At 48.4% G+C, this 22,266-nt stretch overlaps 2 protein-coding genes across 4 annotated transcripts in view; one reads left to right on the plus strand and one right to left on the minus strand.

The window, feature by feature from the left end:
- The window catches only part of RASL12 (RAS like family 12), a 28,865-nt gene extending 16,461 nt beyond the window's left edge, over positions 1-12,404 (plus strand). For both annotated transcript variants that reach the window (XM_019748683.2, XM_019748682.2), the window contains exons 2-5: positions 813-869; positions 6,734-6,807; positions 7,514-7,704; positions 10,436-12,404. In XM_019748683.2, coding sequence (XP_019604242.2) covers positions 813-869; positions 6,734-6,807; positions 7,514-7,704; positions 10,436-10,811 — 698 coding nt within the window. In that variant the 3' untranslated portion in view covers positions 10,812-12,404. The remainder of the gene's footprint in view (positions 1-812; positions 870-6,733; positions 6,808-7,513; positions 7,705-10,435) is intronic.
- Positions 12,359-20,396, minus strand: SLC51B (SLC51 subunit beta). Of its 2 annotated transcripts, none has more exons than XM_019748685.2 (4): positions 19,956-20,396; positions 16,327-16,537; positions 15,023-15,113; positions 12,359-12,671 (listed from the first exon to the last, which is right to left on the minus strand). In XM_019748685.2, exons 2-4 carry the CDS (start codon positions 16,421-16,423, stop codon positions 12,407-12,409), a joined length of 453 nt encoding a protein of 150 aa, XP_019604244.1. In that variant the 5' UTR covers positions 16,424-16,537; positions 19,956-20,396; the 3' UTR covers positions 12,359-12,406. The 2 variants fall into 2 exon arrangements, with proteins under 2 accessions (XP_019604244.1, XP_074183659.1); XM_074327558.1 differs by lacking the exon at positions 19,956-20,396 and adding an exon at positions 16,892-17,577.
- Between the last annotated feature and the right edge of the window lie 1,870 nt (positions 20,397-22,266).

The raw sequence follows: 22,266 nt of genomic DNA on the forward strand, positions 1-22,266 counted from the left end.
AATGAAGGAATTTAAATTTAAAAATATGTATTCCCTGGGTGTTACTTTGCAAACTAAACTGTTAGGAATCCTGGGAAAGAATTTTAAGGATTTTCTTTAAAATATAGCATTATTTTTTAAGAGTCCTATGTAATAGTTGGCTGGCCTTGGCTTTATGTGGTTAAATTCTGAACAAAATCAATCCTGTTAATGCATTGCACCTGGGAATAACTTTATTCTAGACTTTTACGTTCTGCGAGGCACCACGATGAGGCCCTAGAACCAAGATTTGAGGCACAGAGTGTGTTTAGTTGGGACACATATGTCACCTGGAAATCCCGGGTCCTCAAGGCTTCATACTGCCCTCAGGGGTCATCCACTGATCAACTCAGCTCGTACTCTCTCTTCGGCTTGTAGCCAAAACTGGAATAAATGCACCACAATTTAGTATCTTCATGACCTGTCCAGGGTCGGGGATGCTCCCTTCAGTTGGGGCTGATTCTAAGGTAACTGCTTGCATGGGTCCTGACCCCTTAGTTCTGGTCTTCACAGACATCCCTTAGGCTTGCCTCTCATTGCTTGAATTGCCATTAAAACAAACAAACAAAAAATGTCGCAGGATGCAACTGGAGGGACACAGTTCCCCATATTTCTGGTTTCTTCTGAGCCTCTCAAACCACCTCCTCAGCTTCCAGCTTCATTCCCCCAGAGACTCAAGCTTGGTGTCAGCCAGGGCTAGATAAGGCGTCCCTAAAGTGAAAGAGGCAGCCTGCAGGGGTCAGCAGCCAGACACAGCAGGGGAGACTGAGCCAACTTCTTTCTGCTTCTTGCAGCCCTGACCGTGAAGTTTCTGACCAGGAGGTTCATCAGTGAATATGACCCCAACTTAGGTAAGGAACTATTCCTCCCCGTTCCTCACTCTGTGCCCCACTTGGGTCCCCCCATACACACCTACCCCATGGTGGGCCCAGGTGTGACCTGGACCAAACATCTGGGAGCAGAAGGGAGGAGCCACCAGGATGACTCAGCCCATAGGGGAAAATGTTCTAAGTGCCAGAAATACACCCTCCACAGCCCACCCCAGACAACTTGGGGGCTTGGCCAAATTCAGAGAACTGTGTGATTTGCCTTTTTGGGACTTTTAATAAAAACATAGCAGAACATCCACATCCATTAAGTGTTGTTCTTCAAGATGGTCACTCAATGTACTTTTCCAGAAAAGCTGAACAAGACATTTGAGAAATTCTCTAGTGGGACTGGCTTCTGAACCAGTTTTTGAACCACAAAAGAAAACAAGTCTTGTTTTATTGCCTTGTCATGGTGTTTTAGAAAAAGGGATGGTCTGGTGTCAGTCAGAGGTGAGTTTATATCCTGGCTCTGCCACTAGGCTGTGCAAACTTGAGGCAGTCACCTAAACTCTCTGAGCTTCTGTTTCCTCATCTGTAAAATACGTATCTCAGAGATACTGTGAGGATTAAAGAAATAACTCACGTGAAAGATCTAGCCTAGTACTTGACCCACAGAAGACACTCAATGCATACTCACACCTCCTTCCTTTTCCTCAAATGGCTTCCCATCTATGGTGGCTGAGATTCCCTCAAATTAATCAGATCAGTGTTTCTGAAAATTAATTTTAGCAGCAGGACCTTTTCCTCAAATAACCTCTTACATAGAACCCTAATAGCTAAAAGAAATAAAAGCAGGATTTGATTAGTATACATGTAGCCTAAAGCTCACATCTGTAGCACTTGTTATTGTAAACCATCCACTGAGAAAAATGGGTGCCTAGATACTCTTAGCCTTTTAAAAATGAAGGTTGAAATCTTGGATTATTTTCCCAATTCATAAGAATTGAATAAGGTATTTGTGGGACCCCTGAGGATCCCTCCCAGCCAGGGAACCCAGGGCTCAGGGGCATGGATTGGAAACCTCCACAATACAGCACTTCCTGCAGCAAGCCTTTGAAGGAATGCCACTGTGACACCTGGAGGAAAGAGCTCATAGTCCATTGGCGCCAATCAGCCCCTCAGTTCAGTCTGGAATTTTGAATCCCAGTGTTAGAGCAGGAAGGGACCTCAGGGCTACTGTGTTTCCCCGAAAATAAGACCTAGCCGGACGATCAGCTCTAATGTGTCTTTTGGAGCAAAAATTAATATAAGACCTGGTCTTATTTTACTATAACATAAGACCGGGTCTTATATAATATAAGACCAGGTCTATAATATAATATAATATAATAATATAATATAATATAATATAATATAATATAATATAATATAATATAATACCAGGTCTTATATTAATTTTTGCTCCAAAAGACACATTAGAGCTTTTATTTTGGGGGAAACACGTATTTAGTCCAATGGATATTTTCTCTGAGTAGCAGAATCCTTTCTTCCAAGATCTTAAAGACAACCTATTGTTGAACAGAGAAAGTGGAGGGGCTCCCCTGGTTAAGTCTATTGTGCAGGACAAGTGACTCGCCAACACCCCTAAGGGGTTTGTTCCTGAGAGCTTGGTTCACCACCTGTGCATTGACACAACCCCTCGGTGCTACAGTGGAGTAAATAAGCCTAAGGAGCTGAGGCTTCTGAGCCCAGGTCACACTGCAGGTCTGAGGGGAGCCCATTTGTTTAGCTGAGCTCAGTGCTATGGGAGTGGGACACAGGATGCGATTGTGTGCTGGTGGGGGTGAGGGGGGGAGGTGTTGGGAGACATCAGAACTGAGTCAGATGGAGTGGGGGAACTGAAGACAGTGGGGAGGTGGGGGAGTCAGGAAGGAAAGGCACACAAGCAGGGGTGTCTGGGAAAGGAAAACAGGGATTCCCAAGGATGGCACCTCAAAAGACAGATTCTGCCTAGCTCAAACACTGCATGCAAACTTATTCTCTGTCTAGCTGAAATTCAAGTTTAACTGGGCATCCTGTATTTGATCTGGCACCCTGCCTCCAGTCTCTTCCTCCCTGCCCTCCCAGTTCATACCCTTTATGCACGGTCCCACCAGAGGAGCCTATTGCAGTGGTGGTTTGAGCTCCCTGGTTGAGTAATTTTGGAGTTCTGACCTGGTAGTGGAATGTGTGGTCAGACTGTCTGGGGGCTAGCAGCACCACAATGGTTAGTCACCCCACTCCGAGAGCCTATGTGCTGGAGAGATGACCAGATGTTCTCCCCTCAGCTGTTCTGGGAGGCCCGTCCACTCCTCGAGGGTTCTGTCCCACTGTCTGAACTTTCTGGCCACATCTCATGGTTGGTTCCAGCAACAGCAGGGACTCTGGAAGCAGAGCCTTTCCTTCTGTGGAGAAAGGTCTGCTCATCCAAGGGCAGAGTTAGCCACTAGGAGATGGAAAACCACTCTTTCCCCTTTTCAAAGGTCTTCCAAGAGCTTGAGCTCAAAGGGAACCTCTCGAGGGTGGGAACCTGTATAATTTGTTTCCGTTTCCAGCATGGAGCACAGTACTAGGCATAAGACAGATGCTTGTAAACATGAGATTTGACTTTGATTTTAGAATTACCCTTTAAAGAACAGCTCCTATTATTATCCCCATTTTACAGGTAAAGAAACTGAGGCAGAGGGGGCTCAGTGATTTGCCTAAGATCATGGAGAACCTCAGGTACAGAGGAAGATGAGACACCATTCCAGTTGCTCTCCACTAAGGGCAGCCTCATGTTATAGAGGGCCTGGAGTCAGAGGCCTGCATGGCTTTGAGCTCTCTGCGCCTCAGTTTCCCCATCTGGAAGATACAGCTACTAGACTGTGCTCTATTAGTTTTGCCTTGTTATGGATTGTAACTATTAGAGCTAGTAGGAGCCGAGAGATTCAGAGCCTGGGAATGGGCTTTGCCTGTGCTGAGCACAACAGGAGAGGGGGACGGTCTCCAGGAGAACATTCCCTTAAGAGGGCCTCACCTGGCTTGCCCAGGGCAGAATGATGGCTTCTCTCTTGCCCTTATCCTGCTCCAGCAAGGACACAGGCACCATTTCTGAGTCATCATCCTATATACACACTGACCTGAGATCCTTTGGTGCCTTTTAAAAAATTATTACTGTCAATGAGAGAATTATTACTGTCAATGCTTTGGAAAAAGAATCTTCTCCGCATCAAAGTCCACAGAATATCATTTAGAACTAGGAGTTATGAGGCCCATATATTTAAAGACACCAGAAGGCCCTGAGGGCAGGGACTTGGTGAGAGGAAGACAGGACATTACTGTGACTTGGAAAGGAGCCCCCACCCCCCAGAGTCACCTCACTTGCAAAGGGGGCAGAAGCTGGATAAGATGATCTTTGAGCGTCTTCCAGCTCACCTGTGCATGTCCCACATCCTCACCTGGACTTGGAGCCTCTGCTCTTCCCGTATACTCTGCCCAGATAGAGCTGGAGGATTGACTGGTCCACTGAGCAAAGGGGCTGAGGGAGTCCCACTGGGGAGGCAGCCCAGCCTAGAAGACCTGAGTTCAGGTTCTTTCTACTGATAGGTGTTGTGTGGCCATGGGTGAGTTTCCTCCTTCTCTGGCTCTCACCTCCCTGTTGTCTCTCTACAGCAGAGCCAACAGCAACTTCGAAAGGCTGTTCTACTGCAAGGGGCTGCAGGACACCAGGGCTGGGCTGATGTTTTTCCTTGACTGGCCATGACACTGCCTATTTCGGGATGGGAGCTGTGAAGTACCTAAAAGGAGTGCATTAGACAACTTGGGCAGGAAAAATAAAGAAAAATCTGAATAAGATGTAGACATCTAGGGGCAGCTCTTCTTGCACCAAATATAGTTAAACATTTGGGGCATATTTTCCATTAGATTTTTTTTTTTTTTTTTTTTTTTTTGGTTGAATAAGAGAGGCATTTATCCAAGTCCCCAAAGCAGGCTGGGGACAGGAGCTGTCTGTGATTTCTGCTGGCTGCTAGTGGACCTGGAGTGTGTCCAGGCCTGGCTTGGTGCCAGTGGCCCTCAGAAGTATTTGACTCAGCCAGGGTTGGGCGGGGGGGGTGGTCTCTTCTCACAGTGGTTGCTGCCAGGAAGGCAAGAGGGCCCCAGTTCTGCCCAGAGGGTCTTCTTTCTTCTTTGGGGTCACCTGGGGCACGGGGTCACCCCGAGAAAGGTGAGGACTAAGTGTTCTCACGCACGTGGGCCGGTGGCATGGGGTATGGTGGGGTTAGGGAGAGTGTTTGCCAGTGTCGCAGCAACATCCTCTTTGCATACCTGGCAATATGCTGCTTTCTCAGGTTTGAGATCACGAGAACTAAAAAAAGTAAAAACTCATGAAATCCAAATAAGGTCAGTATTTTAGTTTGTAGTGTGCTGTCAATGTCTGTTTCCTGGTCTTGATCGTTGTACTATGGTTATGTAAGGGGTAACATTGGGAGGAACTGGGGGTTGGTACACAGGAACTCTCTGTACTGTTTTATAACTTCTACATGCTTCAAGGATTATTTCAAAATAAAAAGTGAAAAAATAAAAATCACCTGGGAATGTGAACCTGCCCTGTAAACTTTGGAGCACGTGATCTCCATTGTCCTCCACCAGGTATTTGGGGTGGCCTGGCCCTTGCCCATGGGCCCATCCAGTTCTCACACAGCCGTGTGAGATAGGTGTCCCAGGGCAAGTTCCCTCCTTCTGTGGCCTCCCCTCCCTGTCATCTCCCGAGAGTGGAGCTAACAGCAAATGTTATCACGTTATCCTTGTTTAAAATGAGGAAACAGCTTCACAGAGCTGAAATGACTTGGCCAAGTCACCCAGCTAAAAAGTAGCTGATGTGGGGTTTGATTCCACCCCTTCGGCCTAGAGCTTTTTTTTTTTTACATTCACTTTTTTTTTTAATTTTATTAGTTTCAGGTGCACAAGACAAAGCAATACTTAGACATTTATCATTTATATCCCTCACACTGTGTGAACACCCCTCCCCCATCCACTATCCCTCTGACATCGCACAGAGCCATTACATTTCCACTCTCTATTCCTAATGCTGTACTCCGCTTCCTGTAACCATATACATACATATATATATACATATATATGTATAAAATTATAGTTGGCATTCATTATTGTTCAGCTTCAGGTGTACAGTGCAAAGATCAGACATCTACATCACCCCTGAGGTGGTCTTCCAAATGGGACACGTGTCCATCGGATACCCTACAAAATCTTTACATTATTGATTACGTTCCCCAAATTAATTTTCAAAACCCTGTGTCAGCCTAGAGCTTTTGACTATACGAGATTCCTCTGCTTATTTTGACAAGGGTTATTTGTAAAACCTTGAGACTTCAAAACAGGGTCTGATCCCCACCCCATCATGTCCTGTGCTTCTCTTTTCCGGTCCCTTCTCCCACTGGGGGCAGGAGGATTGTCCTTAGGGGCTTCCTGTGGCCTGGGTACTGTGGTCAGAGGGGTGGAGGGTAGAGAAGCTTGTTGCTCAGGAGGAGGAGCTGGCAGTGCAGCTCCTGTGGCCTCTGTTGCTACCTGGCCGTGGGCTACACACGCCATCCTGCTGGCTTGCTGGGCGGACCCCGAACACAGTGCCATCTCCTGTGGCGTGTTCTGTGAGTGGCCTCTTGCTCTGAGCCCTGGTAGGAGGTTCTGCCCATGGCCTCCGTGTGGGTGAGAACCAAGTCTCTGCAGTGGTCCCAGCTCAGCCAGCCCTGAGGCAGGTCCTCTCGGCCTGCACAGGGGTGCAGCATAGAGGGAAGCTGGGACTCCGACCAAGTCCATCATCCATTGAGCAGTCTGTCCTACCTTTCACCTGGATGTCTGTGTTTCAGAGGACACCTACAGCTCTGAGGAGACTGTGGACCACCACCCTGTCCACCTGAGGGTCATGGACACTGCGGACCCGGTAACATTACACCCTTAGAGCTGAGTCAGTGCAGCCTCCTGAGAAGTCCTGGCCCCAGAGTGGGGGCCTCAGATGGGAATATGTATCCCATTTAAGCTACAATTTGCTGTGTGACCCTAAATAAGGCTCTGACCTCTCTGCGCCTGAATCTCTTCCTTTGCCAAATGAGCAGAGCTGGGGTGGGGCCCGGGGAGACCTGATGCTTGTGGGCATCAGCTCCGAGATGCTGTGCTCTGGGGCTAGATGCTTTGCACATGTGGAGACAGGTGCGTACACATGTTCACACCGAGGCTCCTCTCGGTCCAAGTTCCCTGCAATGCACACATCTGCCCCTGTGTTCTCACTATCTCCTGCCAAGGCTGGATGCCAGTTATTCTCCAAAGCCAAAGGGGCACCATGAACCTGACCCAAAACCAGTGGTGCCAGAGACAGCCAGGTCTCTTAGGGTCCATGCTAGAGTCTTGGCTCTGTGCCCCCGAGGCCAAGGTCTCCAAGTCTCTGCCTGGGTGGTAGGAGGGAGACTCATGAGACAATGTCTCCTTTCACACCAAGCCAAATCCACACTCAAGTGCCCCTTTGACAAAGGCTCTGCTGGGGAACAATATACAAAGACCCAGGGAGTGGGGAGGTGGGATGGGGTAGCTCAGGTGAAGGCCTTTATCCCGACCTCCTCTGACCCTGACCAGGGCTTGCTCCTTTGCCCCAGGACACCCCCAGGAACTGTGAGCGCTACCTGCACTGGGCCCACGCCTTCCTGGTGGTGTATAGCATCGACAGCCGCCAGAGCTTTGAGGGCAGCAGCAGCTACCTGGAGCTGCTCGCTTTGCACGCCAAGGAGACGCAGCGCATCTACCCCACTCTGCTGCTGGGCAACAAGCTGGACATGGCCCAGTACAGGTGAGCATGGCAGTTTGTCCCATCACTCCAGAGCTCCCTTACCTCATTTGTGAAGGGCCAGTGTCATCTTCAGGGATTCTTTGGCTGCTAAGAACAGTAATCTCCTTGAATTTTGGTAAAAGGGGGTGCGTTCCAAGGGTAGGTGAGTGTGGTCTTCCAGGCAGCCAAGGACAGGAAGGGGAGGGCATATGGGCAACACAGGCTGGACCCTGAAAGGGTCCTTCCTTCCTTCCTCATGGGGCTCTGTGGACTCTCTTGGCCTCACCTTTTTTGCCTGAGTCTATATGACCTGTTCCTGATCACTGCAGCTGGCTGGTCATTTAGTGCCAAATTCCAATTCTAGGAAGAGAGCCTCGGATTGGTTTTTTGGGTCAGATGTCAGCTCTGGTCCAACCAGCTCTTGCCTCACCCACGCATGGCCCCCAGGCGGACTCCCCCAGCTGGCTGTGCTAAGGGCAGTTTCTCTTAGAAAGGGTTAGACTTGAATTAGAGGTCAGACTGGGCCAGAGGGCAAATGACCATGAATGCCACAGCCAATTTTCCTTGGCTAGCACAGTGTTTTAGAAGACCTGGAACTGGAATGCTCTGAGCTAGGGCATGCTCTCTCTAGCTGACCACAGGGGTCACCATTCCCCATGGCTTACCTCCACGCTTTCCACACATCATGTTGCCTGCCTGGCCCCCGAGGCATTTGAGACTGTGACACCTCCACTTGATAAGTAAACCCACTGGCTTCCTCCAGCACTGACACTCATCCTATGTGGCCAGTCCACCTGCCAGGTATGGCACCTTCCACCAGCTTTCTACCCGTCCCTCCTGGCTCATGGCTGGTCACTCTTGCTTCCCTAGGCCCCAAAGGCACATTGATTGGTGGTAGCAAGGAGGGGACCCTTTGTTTAGAACAGGTCAGATGGGCAGTGGGAAAAGGGGGGTAACAGTCTCATGAAGGGAGACCACGGTAGGGACCTTCAAAGGCAGGCAAGCCCTCAGACCAGACAAATTCCATTGCAGGAAATGAGGGAAGTAGTGTGATCTTCAAGCCAAAAAGAATAACAGCCACCAGAGAGCCTAGAAAAGGGGTGAGAACACTGGATTGTGATAAACCAGTTTTCAGTATGAGGAAAAAACTAGACCACTCTTTTGATCCCAATCTTTGCCAAAGGGACAATCTAAAATTTGTTTGGGAGCAAATAACAAAGAGTATGGGCTCAAATGAAGCAGCATCAGTTCCCTAGAAATAAGTCATGACCATTTATCCCCATCTCCTTCTTTGGTCTGGTCCCGAGGTTAGTGGATCAGGATTCAGTGGACACTGAAAAATCTAACTTTTAGCGGAGCATTGATCAGTGTCCCCCATAATTATCTTGCAGCTAAAGGGTAAAATGTGGTTTAGAGCAGTGATTCCCAAACCACTGATAAAATTTTCACCAGGCAGCAACAAAAGAGGAGAAAGGATAATGTCCCATGCCTGTGTCACCCATTCACACCCATGCATGCATGGGGTCCTTGTTTCTGAAAATTTATTATTCAAGCCCTGCAATGACCAAGTTCAGATTCAAGTTTATTATACAAGTAAATCATACTAAATATTCCTTCAAAAGGAGTTCCTCAGAAAGCGGGGAGCTTGCAGACAGTACACCAGCCCTGGGTGGGAAGGGATTAGGCGCTCTGACCCTGACCCTTTTTTGTCCCAGCCACACCCTCTGTCTGGTACTCCCCTGAGCAACTAGCCCACTCCCAGCCCCCTGCTCCTGCCGAATGAACCTTGGCTCAGAAACCTTTTCCCACCTGTACCTATCCTAGTGTCCCATCTCTTGGGCTGTGCCATTGTCCTCAGGAGCGGTGGGTGGGGCAGCTCCATGGGGTGGGGTGGGGGGGGGGGGTCAGGAGGATTCAGCCACCGGAATCTGGGTTTCAAGACTTCACTCCTCTGGACATCAGATCTACGCAGGAACCAGTCTTCTTTCTCCACTCACCTTGATTCCCACGGCTTCTAGGTCAGAAGCTTCCAGGACCTTTCAGTTACAAATATTTGATCCCATCGTCCCTGGAGGTGGTATAGGACCAAGCCGGGACTAGGTGCTGCTTCCTCTCTCCTTTTCCCCATCCTCCCCACGAAATGTTGTCACCCTTCTTCTCTCTTGCCCCTCCCCTGGGCAGACAGAAAAAACTCCTTACGAGGCCTGAGAGCTCTGCCAACCACAGGCGTCCTGAGTGACCCCGGCCCTCCCTGCCTCTGTAGACACTGTGGTCTCACAGCCTGCAGTCCAAACCACGGCCTTTCTCTAGAGTTGATCCCATAAGCCAGGACTGAGGGTGGCTCACTTCCTGACTGAGGGCCCCGTGGGAGGGTGGAAGAAAAATGGGGCTGGACGTGGCCGTCTTCTGCAGGCGATGGACAGGGTCTAGGCAGGGACTTTGGGCCAACTTCTCCCTTACCCTCCATCTTGGTCTCAAATTCTGGTTTTGGTGACATCAGCCACCATTTATTGAGCACTGACTCTGTCCCACTACTGTGTCAGGCACTCAACACAAATTGTCTTTCTTAATTCTTTTAACAACCCTGAGAGGCAGATGTCATTATCCTATTGTACTGATGAGAAAACTGAGCCTTGAAGAGATGAAGGTGACCTAGATCATTGAGCCAGTAAGTCGGGGGCTGGGTGTAGACCCAGGCCTGCCTGACTTGGATGCATGTTCCTGACCCCACCCCAACCTGCTTCCCCACCAGGCAGGTCACGGAGGCAGAAGGTGCGGCCTTGGCAGGCAGGTTTGGGTGCCTGTTTTTCGAGGTCTCTGCCTGCCTGGACTTTGAGAATGTGCAGCACGTCTTCCATGAGGCAGTGCGGGAGGCACGGCGGGAGCTGGAGAAGAACTCCCTGGCCCGGCCCCTTTTCATCTCCGAAGAGAGGGCTCTGCCCCACCAGGCCCCACTCACTGCCCGTCATGGGCTGGCCAGCTGCACCTTCAACACACTTTCTACCGTCAGCCTGAAGGAGATGCCTACTGTAGCCCAAGCCAAGCTGGTCACTGTGAAGTCATCCCGGGCCCAGAGCAAGCGCAAGGCTCCCACCCTGACCCTATTGAAAGGCTTCAAGATCTTCTGAGGGTACCCACTGAGGATCCCATGGTTGGAGGCTGGGCAGGGCTGCAGGATGGTGGCTGACTTCTCGCCACCGGCTTTCCCTCTGATAGAACATCGCCTGCGCCCTCTAGTGGACACCTGACCTCTGCTCCTGCCCCAAGCAGTGTCAGACACCCAGTTCTCTGTATAAGCTGGAGGGACAGGCAGGAATGCTGCTCCTATTCCCTTCAGGACCTTGGTTTCCATGGTAACCACTGTATTCCCTGACCTTGAAGGGAAATAGCCACTGGAACAATCCAGACACCTGGGTCAGCCTTAACCTGGAGGAAACTGCGGTGTCCATTGTGGTACCACCCCTTTCTGCTCCAGCTGTAGCCAAGCCAGATGTGGCCCCTAGTGGACAGCTCTGGGTGGACAGTTCCAGGAGGCCCTGTGTAAGTGTAGGCCTGAGAACATCCTGCAGGAGGGACATCCCTCAGGTCCTGTGCCACCTGGTGGGTGGGAAGGGAGGGCAGCTGCAGGTTTTGGAGGGCCGGAGCCTGGCTGTCCCATTGTCTTTTGGCCTCACAGAAACTCCAGGCCACAAACCCCACAGTTTATCCAAGTAATATCTAGTTTAATCCTATGGGACAGCCTGTAAGAAGTAAAGTCACAGGAAGGGCTATTTCTAGTACTTTGCCTCTCAGTGAGGGCAGAAGGGAGGGGCTGTGAGTTGTCCAGTGTAGGGGGCCTCTAGTGTTTTCATCAGGAGGCAGGGCCCCCTTACTTTCCCCCCTTAAATTACAGGCTCTGTCCACAGATCTTTAGGACCAGCCTCCTCAGGTGTAATGATTCAAAGCTGTAGAATGAAGTCGTTCTTTCCAGTGACAATGACCCAGGACTGCAGGAGCCCATATCGGGCAGTGTCAGACATCCAGTGGGCACTGTCAGCCTGTTCCGGGCTCGGGGAGAAACAATATACGAGTTCGTCGGCAGGGCCCAGTACCCTTGACAATGGGTCTGCATGTGCAGAGTCTTCTTTTGTAAGCTGTAATAGAACGTAAAGCATTATTGGTTCATAAAGCAAATCTTTGCATAAATTATTTGGGGTCAACACCACAGCTTATACCACAACTGTGGCACAGACACCAGTCAGGACACTCCCTCGGGACCCATGGTTAACAAGAGGAGGGTCTCAGAGGCAGGGAGAGCCATTGTTTTCTAACTCTGTTTACCACGGGGCCCCTGGCCCAAAGGAAGTCTTTCATGGATCCTCCGCAGATGAGCAGATAAGGGAGAGGGCTTGGGTGGAAGGAAGGCTTGGGAAGGGGATTCTGAGCCCAGAATCCTGCTTGTACCCTGGCAACAGTTCCAAGAACTTGGACTGAAAACTACAACTGTAACCCAGCCTTCAGCCCCATTCTATAGACGAAGGAGCTGAGGTCAGGGAGGCTGTGAACTCCTCAAGACCACGTAAGGAGTCCTGGCCAGGCTTCCTGACCCACAGGCTGCCATGGATTTTGCACTTCCGCTCCAAGCTGCTGTGCGGATAACCACCATCTGAACAAACTATGCAATTCCGACTCCCCATATCCAGAAGCATTTTAATAAAAAGGTGTTTCTTTTCATGACACAATTTTAGTTTGCTGGCAGTTCTTTCATTTCAGCTGCTAATGACATGGGGCACTGGTCTGCGTTCTCACTCTCAGATCCTTGTGGGTCTGTGAGGAGAGCCTGTGGCGCACCCCTCTCTTTTAATTCAACTTCCACCGGGTCCACATTGAGCTTTTCTGAGAGCAATGTCTCTCTTAGAATGTTCAGACTGTTGTCATCTTTGGTTCCGGCCTCCGCCAAATGTAGGGCTTCTGGAGTTTGTTTTTCTGATGGCTGCATCTTTTGATTTCTGGGAAGAGAGAAAACACTGTTGAATGTGAGTTTCCTAAGCTGGGGTACTGAGTGTTTGGGGCAGGACTGAGTCTCCCAGATGCATTAGAAAGTTTGAGCGGGAAAATCCAGGAGGCCAAGATTTTGGGGAGAGAGCCAAGATGGCTTGATGTCCTTTCAGCAGAGAACAGCTTATGCTTTTCTGTGTCAATGTGGCTCAAAGAAGCACATACCTGGGACATACATTTAAGTCTCCTGATGCTGAGTCCTGTGCTGATGTCTGAGTCTCCTGGTTTGAGATTTCACCAAATCCCATTTTCTCCTCTCCCAGGACTGTCATCCTACTTAGTAGGTCCTTGTCACCCCTTACCATATCCCCAGACAAACTGCAGGAAATTCTAAGGAGTCTTCCTGCCTCTAGGTACCTACTTCTCCAAACCCTCCTAAACACACCAGTCATGTTGCTAAAGCCCCCGCTCAAGCACCTTCAGTTGCTCCCCACCTCTCACCTTCTTAACCTGGCATTCAAGATCCAGCCTTCCTTCCAATAACTCCCCTAAACGTCCTCCCGCTGAGGTTGTTTGACTCAGGGTCCACTTCCTGGCCGGAGTGGAGGGACCCAGCTGTGGTTAGAGCTGACTGCCCAGAGTCTGCTTGGGCCGTAGGGGAGGCCGCTGTATGTCTGCCGCTCGCTCGGGTGGACAGCAGCCTCGTCTCTGAGTTGACCTTGAGGGGGATGCTTCCTGACAGGGTGAGATGCAAGGTCGCATTCTTAGAGGCTCCACCTCTCCGGGTCCTTCTGTAGCTTACATCTAGTGTGATCTTGCTAAAACATAAGCCTTTCCTGTTCCTGTACAAAGCCCTTCTCTGAATATCCATGAGCTAGAACCTGAACTCTTAAGATCGCCCCCAGGTGTGTACACTCTCGGTCCGGCCACAGCCATGTCTTGGCCTCCCTCTCCCCTGTACCCCTCCCCCTCCTCACTCTCCACGACACAGCCACACAGGCCCCTCCTCCCGCCTCGAGTTCGGTGCGTGTTGTCCCTTGGTCTGGAACGCTTCCACAACCCACCCTTCCTCTCTTTGCCCTGAAAGCCCCAGATCCCAGCTCTGTGCTCCCACAACACTCTGCAGATCCGACAGTCACCGTCTGTCACTCTGAGCTACAGTCATCTCCCCACCAAACTGTAAATTGCACAAGGCTGGGGCTGAATCTGTCTTGGCCACTATTGTGGCTCCCATCTCAGCACAGAGCTTGGCCCAGAGCATGTGCCCAGCTCTTATCTGTGGAATGGATGATGAAGGGTCCATAGCAGTTCGTAACGACTAGTTCTCAATGTGAACTATGTGGGGTATTTCTTTTTGCCTTTGTAGCAGAAATGTGAGGAAGATTCATAGATGATACAAAATATGGCACAGAAGAAAGAGCACAGACGTTAGGCCAACCCTTCCATGGATCCTCAATGACCTTGTTCTGTACAACGGGAATAAATAACTTGTGCCTGCCCCACCTTACAGGACTGTCTTGAGAATCAAATGAGAAAATGTGAAGGTGCTTTTAAAATGATAAAATATTATACAGATTTGAGAAAGGGATTCTCATTATTGTTTCAAAATTACCGAAAGTGATGACTGATGGGTATATAGTAATTGTTGAATGAATGAATGGGGACTAGTGAACCAAGCATTTATTGATTGCTGGGACCAGACACTGCCAGTTGCTTGGGGAAACAAAGTTGAGTCAAATGTGATCTCTGCCCTCAAGGAGCTCCCAAACATTAGCCCTAGAATCATCTAGACAGTTTAACCAAATGCCACTGCCCAGGTCCCACCCCAGACTATTTGTGCCAGAATGTCCAAGGCAAGGCACAGCATTCCATACTTTTAATATTACCTCTCAGGTGATGTCATTGTACATCCAGGGTTGAGGAGTATTGTCATTATAAAAATGTTAAAATTACCCCCGGAGCCTCTGTGGCTCTCAGGTCTCTGTCTGAACCCTGCATTTGACCTTAGAGCAGGGCAAGACTCTCCCCTGTAACAGCACCCTTAACAATCCTAGGAGGAAGGGATTGGTTATTATCGCCATTCACAGGAGGAGACACTGCTAGTGAGTGGCAGAGCTGGAATTTGAACCCAAGCCTATGGCTCCAGAGCTAGAGACCCTGACCCCTGAGACATACCAGCCCCTGCCCTGCTCACTGGCCAGGGGTGGGGGTGGGAACTGGGGACAGTTGCTGGTTTTTCAACAGTTTTGGGTTCTCAAAGGACCCTGAAGACTGCATTTGGCTGACTTAGAGGGTGGACAGCCAGGCCCATAGATGATTTCTCTTGAGAAGGCAGGGCCCTACCCCCAGATCAGCTCCTCACCTGTTTGCCTTGATGCTCCTTTCCAGGAGGACGATGCTTATCACGATCACCAAGCCCATCAAGACAAAAATGGAAATATTCCAAGGAGAAGCTGGGGAGGGACACATAGAACAGAGCCTTGAGCAGAAGCAGGGTGCCCCGCAGTCCCACTAGCAGTTGGCGCCTGGTCGCAGACACAGCTCAGAGCATCCATTGTCCCCTGCTGTGGACCAGGTATTATAGAGAGACTCTAAGTAAGGTGAAGATGAGACCCTTTCCCTGCGGGAACTCCAGTGTGTGTGTGTATGGGGGGGGGGGGGTGCAGTAACAATCTGTGCTGTGAAGCAGCCCAATCTAATGGGGGATGGCACTGCAATTGGATAATAGTGGGGTCCAGATAAACTTCACAATCTTCAAAGTTTTGCCAGGGACTGGCATGAGGTGCAAGGAAAGGGAAGGAAGGAAGGAAGGAAGGAAGGAAGGAAGGAAGGAAGGAAGGAACAAGAGAGGGAGAGAGGAAGGGAAAGAAGGAAGGAGAGAGGGAAGGAGGGAGGGAGGAAGGAAGGGAGGGAAGAGTGGCAGTTAAACCGGTTTCAACAACTGCCCACAGATAACGCATAAAGTGGGTAATATGAATTTGGCTAATCCAGATTTCTCCACGCTGTACCAAAATGAGGCAGGATCCAGCCTCACAGCTTTTGCGTTTGCTGTTCTTCTCCACATAATCTGCACAGCTGATTCCTTCACACCAGCAGGCTTTGTTCAAATGTCACCTTCTCAGTGAGGCCTTCCTTGACCACATTACCTGCCCTTGCTGCATACTTCCTATCCCCTTTCTCTGCTTCATTTTTCTCCTCACTTTTGTCTCTTAGCCCTGGAGTCCAGAAAGTTTAACAAAATGCTACTGTCCAACTCATCCGCGACACTATGCATTTTGGTAATTTATTTTGTTTAGTTTCTATCTCTTTCATAAAACATATGCTCCACAGAGGCAGAGATTTTCATGTTTCATTCACTACTGTAACCCCAGTGCTGAGGCCAGTGCTTGGCGCACAGAAGGAACTCAATAAATATTTGTGAGTGATTGGCTGGATGAGTACATGAAAGGCCACACCCCGCCCGTGGGGTGAGGAGGGTGAGGTTCAGCCATACCCCGCTGGGTACTGACCCCCTCAGCCTCAGGCCCTGTCTTGGAGGAAATGTGCAGCCTGCCTCGTAAGAGGGGGCCGAGTATGAGGGGACCAATATGGAGGGGGGCTTCTGCCAGAGTCCACTGTTTGTGTTGAGAGCACACACACTCCAGACACCCGTCCCCCGCCACTTACCATCTTCTACCCGAAACACCCAAAGCATTTCTTCCAGCAGCTCCTGAGGCACTGCAGTGCCACCCAGGGCTTGGGTAACTCCCTCACCGTGGTCCATGCCCCACTTCTGATTATGGGACGTTTCTGACAATGAAGTCCTTAGGCCTCTTCACTCCCCAGCTGCCCTTCTGGCCTCCTAGATTCTGGTTCCTGAGCAAAGCCCTGCAGACCCCTGGAAACAGAGCAGAGAGCATGACCGGATATCCCACCCCAGTTTGACCTCCCTTCCCTCCCAAACCCAGTTCTCTGGCCCCAAGTTACAGGACCAGAACAGCCCGACTCCGGAGCAGGTAGGGTCTGGAGAGGCAGAGACTATAGAAGTAGGAATCACGAATTTTTATTAAAACCCATCACGCGTGGGGAGGAGCATTGACCTGGGAGTGAGGAAGACCCTGCCACTGACGGGCTGTGGGACCCTCGTAGGGGACATCTTCCATGTTTGCCTGGCCAGCATCCCCACCCAGCTTCCACTGCCCACAGCTCCCTCCTTTACCCCAGTTCCTTAGCAAACTGTCCCATCCCTTGCCTTTGGTTTTCGTGTGGCAGTCAATCACAGGACCGTGTCTCAGGACAAAGTTTGGGCTTATCACAGTCACTCTCCTGGGGATTGGCATGCCTGTGACTCAGCTGAGAACAAGAGAAAGGGCCAAAAAAAGTAGCTGCCAACTGTTGCTGCCGAGAGCTCCCTTTCCTCAGCTACCATCCCTACACCTAATTGGTCAGTGCTGCCCTCAGTTCAGCAACCCTCTGATAACTTCTTTTTCTTTTTCTTTCTTTCTTTTTTTCCGACCTGTCATCAGAATTGTTTTCTGTTTGTAGTGGAAGAACCAAAAATCCATGCTTCCTGGCTAAATCCCTTTATTAATTTGAGCCTGTTTCCATCCCCACAAAACAAAGCAGGTTAAGGTATCTGTGTTTATCAGATCTCAGTCAGATGTTGAGACCTAGTAATACAAAATAATGAATCATTTCAATTTTGGATTTTGACACAAGACCAAATCACTATACCAAGGGATCAGAACAGAGATTTCATAGAAATCTATGTATACATGGGAACTCAATATACAATAAAGGTAGCTCTACTAACTGGTAGGGAAACGAGGAATTATTTAGTAGAAGGTTCAGGAAAAGTGGCACATTGTTTGGAAAAAAGGAAGCCTGGATACACATCCAACGAGCAACACATACGAAAACAGACTCCACAATTAAGGGCCTAAAGGTAGGAGGAAAAATATGAAATTTTAAAAAGTGGCATAAAACTTCTTAAGCAAAAGCTCAAATCATTCAATAACAACAACAACAAAAAAAACAGATGAATTTGATTATATCAAAAATAAGATTATTTGTTCAATGAAGAATACCATCAATAAAGTAACAAACATCTTTTCGATTGGGATAAGACACTTGCAATGCTTAAAACCAAGAAGAGGCTGAGATCTAGAATATACAAAAAGAAGCTAGGAACACTAATAAATGGGTGAAAGATCTAAACAGGCAGTTTATAGGAAACCCAAAAGGGTAGCAATTATGTGAAAAAAATGCTTAAACTCTTTGGTAATCAGAAGAATGAAAATTAAAACAACAATGAAATACCACTTGACAGCTATTAGATGGTCCTAGTTTGGAAAGTGGGGGGTGCTGTGTGTTGGTGGACCTCTAGGTCATAGCCTGGTGCACTGATGGAGAGTGTAGACTTGGGCAGCCATCTAGAGAGCAAATTAGTCATGTTAATGGACATACCCCATGACACAACAGCTCTGCTCCTGAGTGTATACTCTCCCAAAGAAATTATCCCCAAGGGTCATAAGGAGGCATACTATTTAGGAAAATGCAAAACATACGTACATTAAACACACATTTTACAAAAATACATTTAAAAAAGACACGTTATACACATTAGGATAGTTCTCTCTGGGGGAAGAGGAGAAAGGGAACAGGAATGGAGGTAAAAATTACTAAAATAAAACAGGAGGAGGGTTTTGAACAGACCAATCATAAAACCATGTCATGGGGCTAATAATAAAAGGCAAAGAAAAAACAAGAGGCACCAAAGCGTTCTCAAGTCCCCCCGACTCTGACACTGCCTTCCGAAATAGCCTTTGGAGGCTCAGCCAGGAACATTCAAAACAACTGCATGGCAAACAGCCATACAGAAAAACAGAGCACTAAAAAAAGACTAGATTGACATCAGAGTTTTCGTCAACTCTAAGTGCTCTGAGAAAACGGAAGAAAACATCTACAGGTTTTGAAGGAAAATATCTCGACACAAATATAATACTAAGTTTTTCATATATGTGTGATCAATCATGGGTCACAGGGGAAAATGGAAGTCAGGGAGAAAGAAAGACCTTGATTAAACGTCTAAGGACTCAGAGGCATACTACCTCTTTCCCCTTTTGAGGGATATGTGTATATATACAGAACAATGGAAAGACAAACTTACAGAGATGGCTAATCAATGTAATCTTGTTTCCAGCTCCAACAGCCTGTCCAGAGCACTTGCTAAGAAGGGTTGTGACTTTCTGTCCAATCTCAGATGCAGGAGTGCCTGGATTAATTAGTAACAATGGCCATAGGCCCCTATCCCATATGCAGACCCCCCCACACACACACACACACACAGAGTAAAGAGTGTAAAGGTTGAGAAACCAAACACCGACTCCCTCTGGGGAGGTGGGATGGGACCTAGACACATGGGAACACTTCTGTATTGTGTACAGTTCTTCTGAGTACACACTACCTTCATAAAAACAATACATGCAATTACATTTTTAAAAACGTACGTACTTTTGTATGTATTTTAAATGCATATATTGTATATTTGTATGTGTTTTAAATGTATGTTGTTGAGACAACAACTTCAATTTTGGATGTTTAATTAAAGGAACTAATCATGATGTCAGTTCTTCTAACTTGATCTATAGATTCAAGGCAAATGCAATCAAAATCACAGCAAGTTATTTTATTAATATCAACAAACTGATTCTAAAGTGTATATGGAGAGGTAAAAGATCCAGAATAGTCAACACGATATTGAAGGAGAAGAACGAAATCAGAGGACGGATGCTACCCAACTAACTTCAAGACCTCCTATAAAGCATCAGCAGTCATGACAGAGTGGTATTGGAATTCATCAGAGAAGTGTCCAAACTTGCATGTGGGCTGATGTCCACAGTGCAATGTGTGTTTTAAATATGTTGTAATAAACAGATACCAACCAACAAAATGACAGGAGGCATGCAAGTCCAGAAGCGAGAGTCAGCCCTCCTTGACTGTGTGAGATGCCACAGAAACAAAGACACGTTTCCCTCAGAACACTTACCCAGTTTCCTTTTAGAGTGAGCATTGTATTAATATCCCTGCTTTTAAAAATTATTAGCTACGTTTCATGATTTATTTGGATTTCATTTTTCCATTAAAGCCTTTTTCCTGTCCCAGGAATCCCATCCAGAATATATTGCTTTTAGTTGTCCTGTCTCCTTAGACCCCTCTGGGAGATTCCTACATTGTAAACAGGGCATAACCATCTGGATTGTGATTCCTACCGAAACCCTGGGCTACCATCCCCATGGGAGGTGGAAGGCACTTACTCTGGGTCCTGGGTGCCGGTGGCCTGCCTTGATCTGCTGTTGGGAGCGACACTGATTTCTGTGTGTCTTCTTCCTCCTCTCACAGGAGCGCTGGATGGTCTTTGCACCTGAGTGCTCTGCAGGGCTGTCACCTGGAGGGCAGTGCTGCAGCCTGTGGCGGCCCAGCCCATCTGGTAGCTCTGCTCTTATCACACACCCAGGCCTGGAGCCTTCTCTGCTACTCTGGGGTGACTGACCTCTTGAATGAGTGGCCTCAGACGGCAAACAGGCTCCACCCAACTCTCACAATTTGAAAGAACCAGCAGCCCAATGCATTCCTTCTTATATGTTGGCCTCAAATAAGAGTAAATATCCAGACCCTCTTGCTAGCCCAGTGGGATAGGCTTGGGAGGACCCGCAGTCTGAGGATTCCATCATTGCAGGAGGACATGTGATATGCCCACTCCACTGCAGGCCTCTGTCTCCTGGTATTATCAATATTTAACCATGGAGCAAGGAGCCAAGCCTGGCCTTTTGCAGACTGCTTTCTCACAGTGAACGTCATGGCCTTATATGAATTCCTCACAAGAAGCTATAAAATGAGACCATCAGAGGGCTAGGAGTGGGGGAAGGCAAGGCTAGCGAGGCTGTATGAGTGACCGAGAAAGGAAGAAGCAGGCCAGGGCCAACAGCACTGACACGGAAGGGCTTGGCAGGGAAGTGGGAGCAAAGTGCTCCTCCCATGGGGCCACATATATTCCATTCTGATCATCAGTGGGCTCTGGCCTTTTCTACTAACTGGCTCCTTGCATCTCCAACAAACTTGGAGTTGGCTTGGCAAGGAGTGGGATTTCCATTTCACAAATGAGGTAACAGGTTGAGTAGGGTCAAGTGACAGGTGCAAGTTCCTCTAGTTGTTAAGCACTGGCCAACAGTGTGGATGACAGCATAGTGCAGAGGAAAGGAGACCCAACAGGGAACCTAGAGGCCTATATGGAGCTCCAGCAGCTCATTATTTTGTAACTCATTCATTCATTCATTCATTCATTCAATAAATATTACTTGAGTACCTACTACATAGATTCATTGTAAATAAGACAGGCAAGGACCCTGCTCTCCAGGAGCTCATACTCCAGGGGACGGGGACAAATAGGCAACACAAAAGTAAGCAAAAACATAAATAAGGTAATTTCAGCTAGCACCAATTTCTGTGAATAATTTAAACAGCAAAATGATATAGAAAGAGATGGGGTCTGGGAGCTATGATTACAATATTCCTGTACTGAAAACTGAAGGCCAAGGAGTTAACCATGCAAAGACCTGGCACAGCAGGTGCAAAAGCACTGAGGAAATAATGAGCTTCAGGAGTTTCAGAAACAAAAAGGGCATTGTAGCTAAAGCAAGGTGGTGAGGGGACGTGGCATAGAATAAAGTCGGAGGGTAGACAGAAGCAGATCTCGCAGGGCCTTGTAAAACAGGATAAGGAGTTTGGACATAATGAGAAGCCACTGGAGGTTTTTAGGCAGGGAAGTGACGTAATCTGATTGACATTTATCTAAGATCACTTGGCCTGCTGGATGGAGAGGAGTGGGGAGACCTACTGAGAGGCTGCTGCGTTCATCCAGGCAAGAGATAGTGGTGGTTTGGACCAGGCTGTGGAAGTGGTCAGATTCAGAGTGCATTTTGGAGAGAAAGGCAGCTGATAGATTTCAAGAGAGAGGAACTCAACACTAACTCTCTGAAGCACAAAAGGAATTCAAAAGGTATTTATTGGCTCATATAATTGGGAAGAGCAGGGTGGAGCTAACCTTAGGCAGAGCTGGAACCAGAAACCTGACGATCCTTAGCTCTTTCTCTCTCTAGCTGTCTCTCTGCTTCTCTCTGGGTATCAGGCTCATTCCCACAGGCTGGCCGTCTCCAAGGTGCAGGAAGTTCAGGCTCACACCCTTATAGCTGAAGGGGAAAGGATCCCTTTTATCAACTCCAGTTGAGGCTGTGCTAAGGGTCTGGCTGTCAGCCATGTGAAAATGTTAAAAATCGAGAGACAAAGTTGGTGGAAAGAACAGCAGGTTTATTCAGAATGCCAGCATTCTGGGAGGATGGCGAACTCCTGTCCAAAGGCCTTCTCCCTGTTCCCAGACAGGTTAGAAGGTTTTATAGGTACATAGGAAGAAGAACAAAGGAAAAGGGGAGTCGGTCAGGCAAATTTGAGGGCTGACATCCCTTCCTGGAGTCTGGTCTGCTTTAAGGTAATGTTGACTGAGGATAGGCCACCATGGCCTGGGGCTTTATGCATCACTAGTAAAAACTGCAAGGGAATTACAAAATGGAT

The sequence above is a fragment of the Rhinolophus sinicus genome, linkage group LG03 (genome assembly GCF_036562045.2).
Source record: "Rhinolophus sinicus isolate RSC01 linkage group LG03, ASM3656204v1, whole genome shotgun sequence".
Classification (NCBI taxonomy): Eukaryota; Metazoa; Chordata; class Mammalia; order Chiroptera; family Rhinolophidae; genus Rhinolophus; species Rhinolophus sinicus.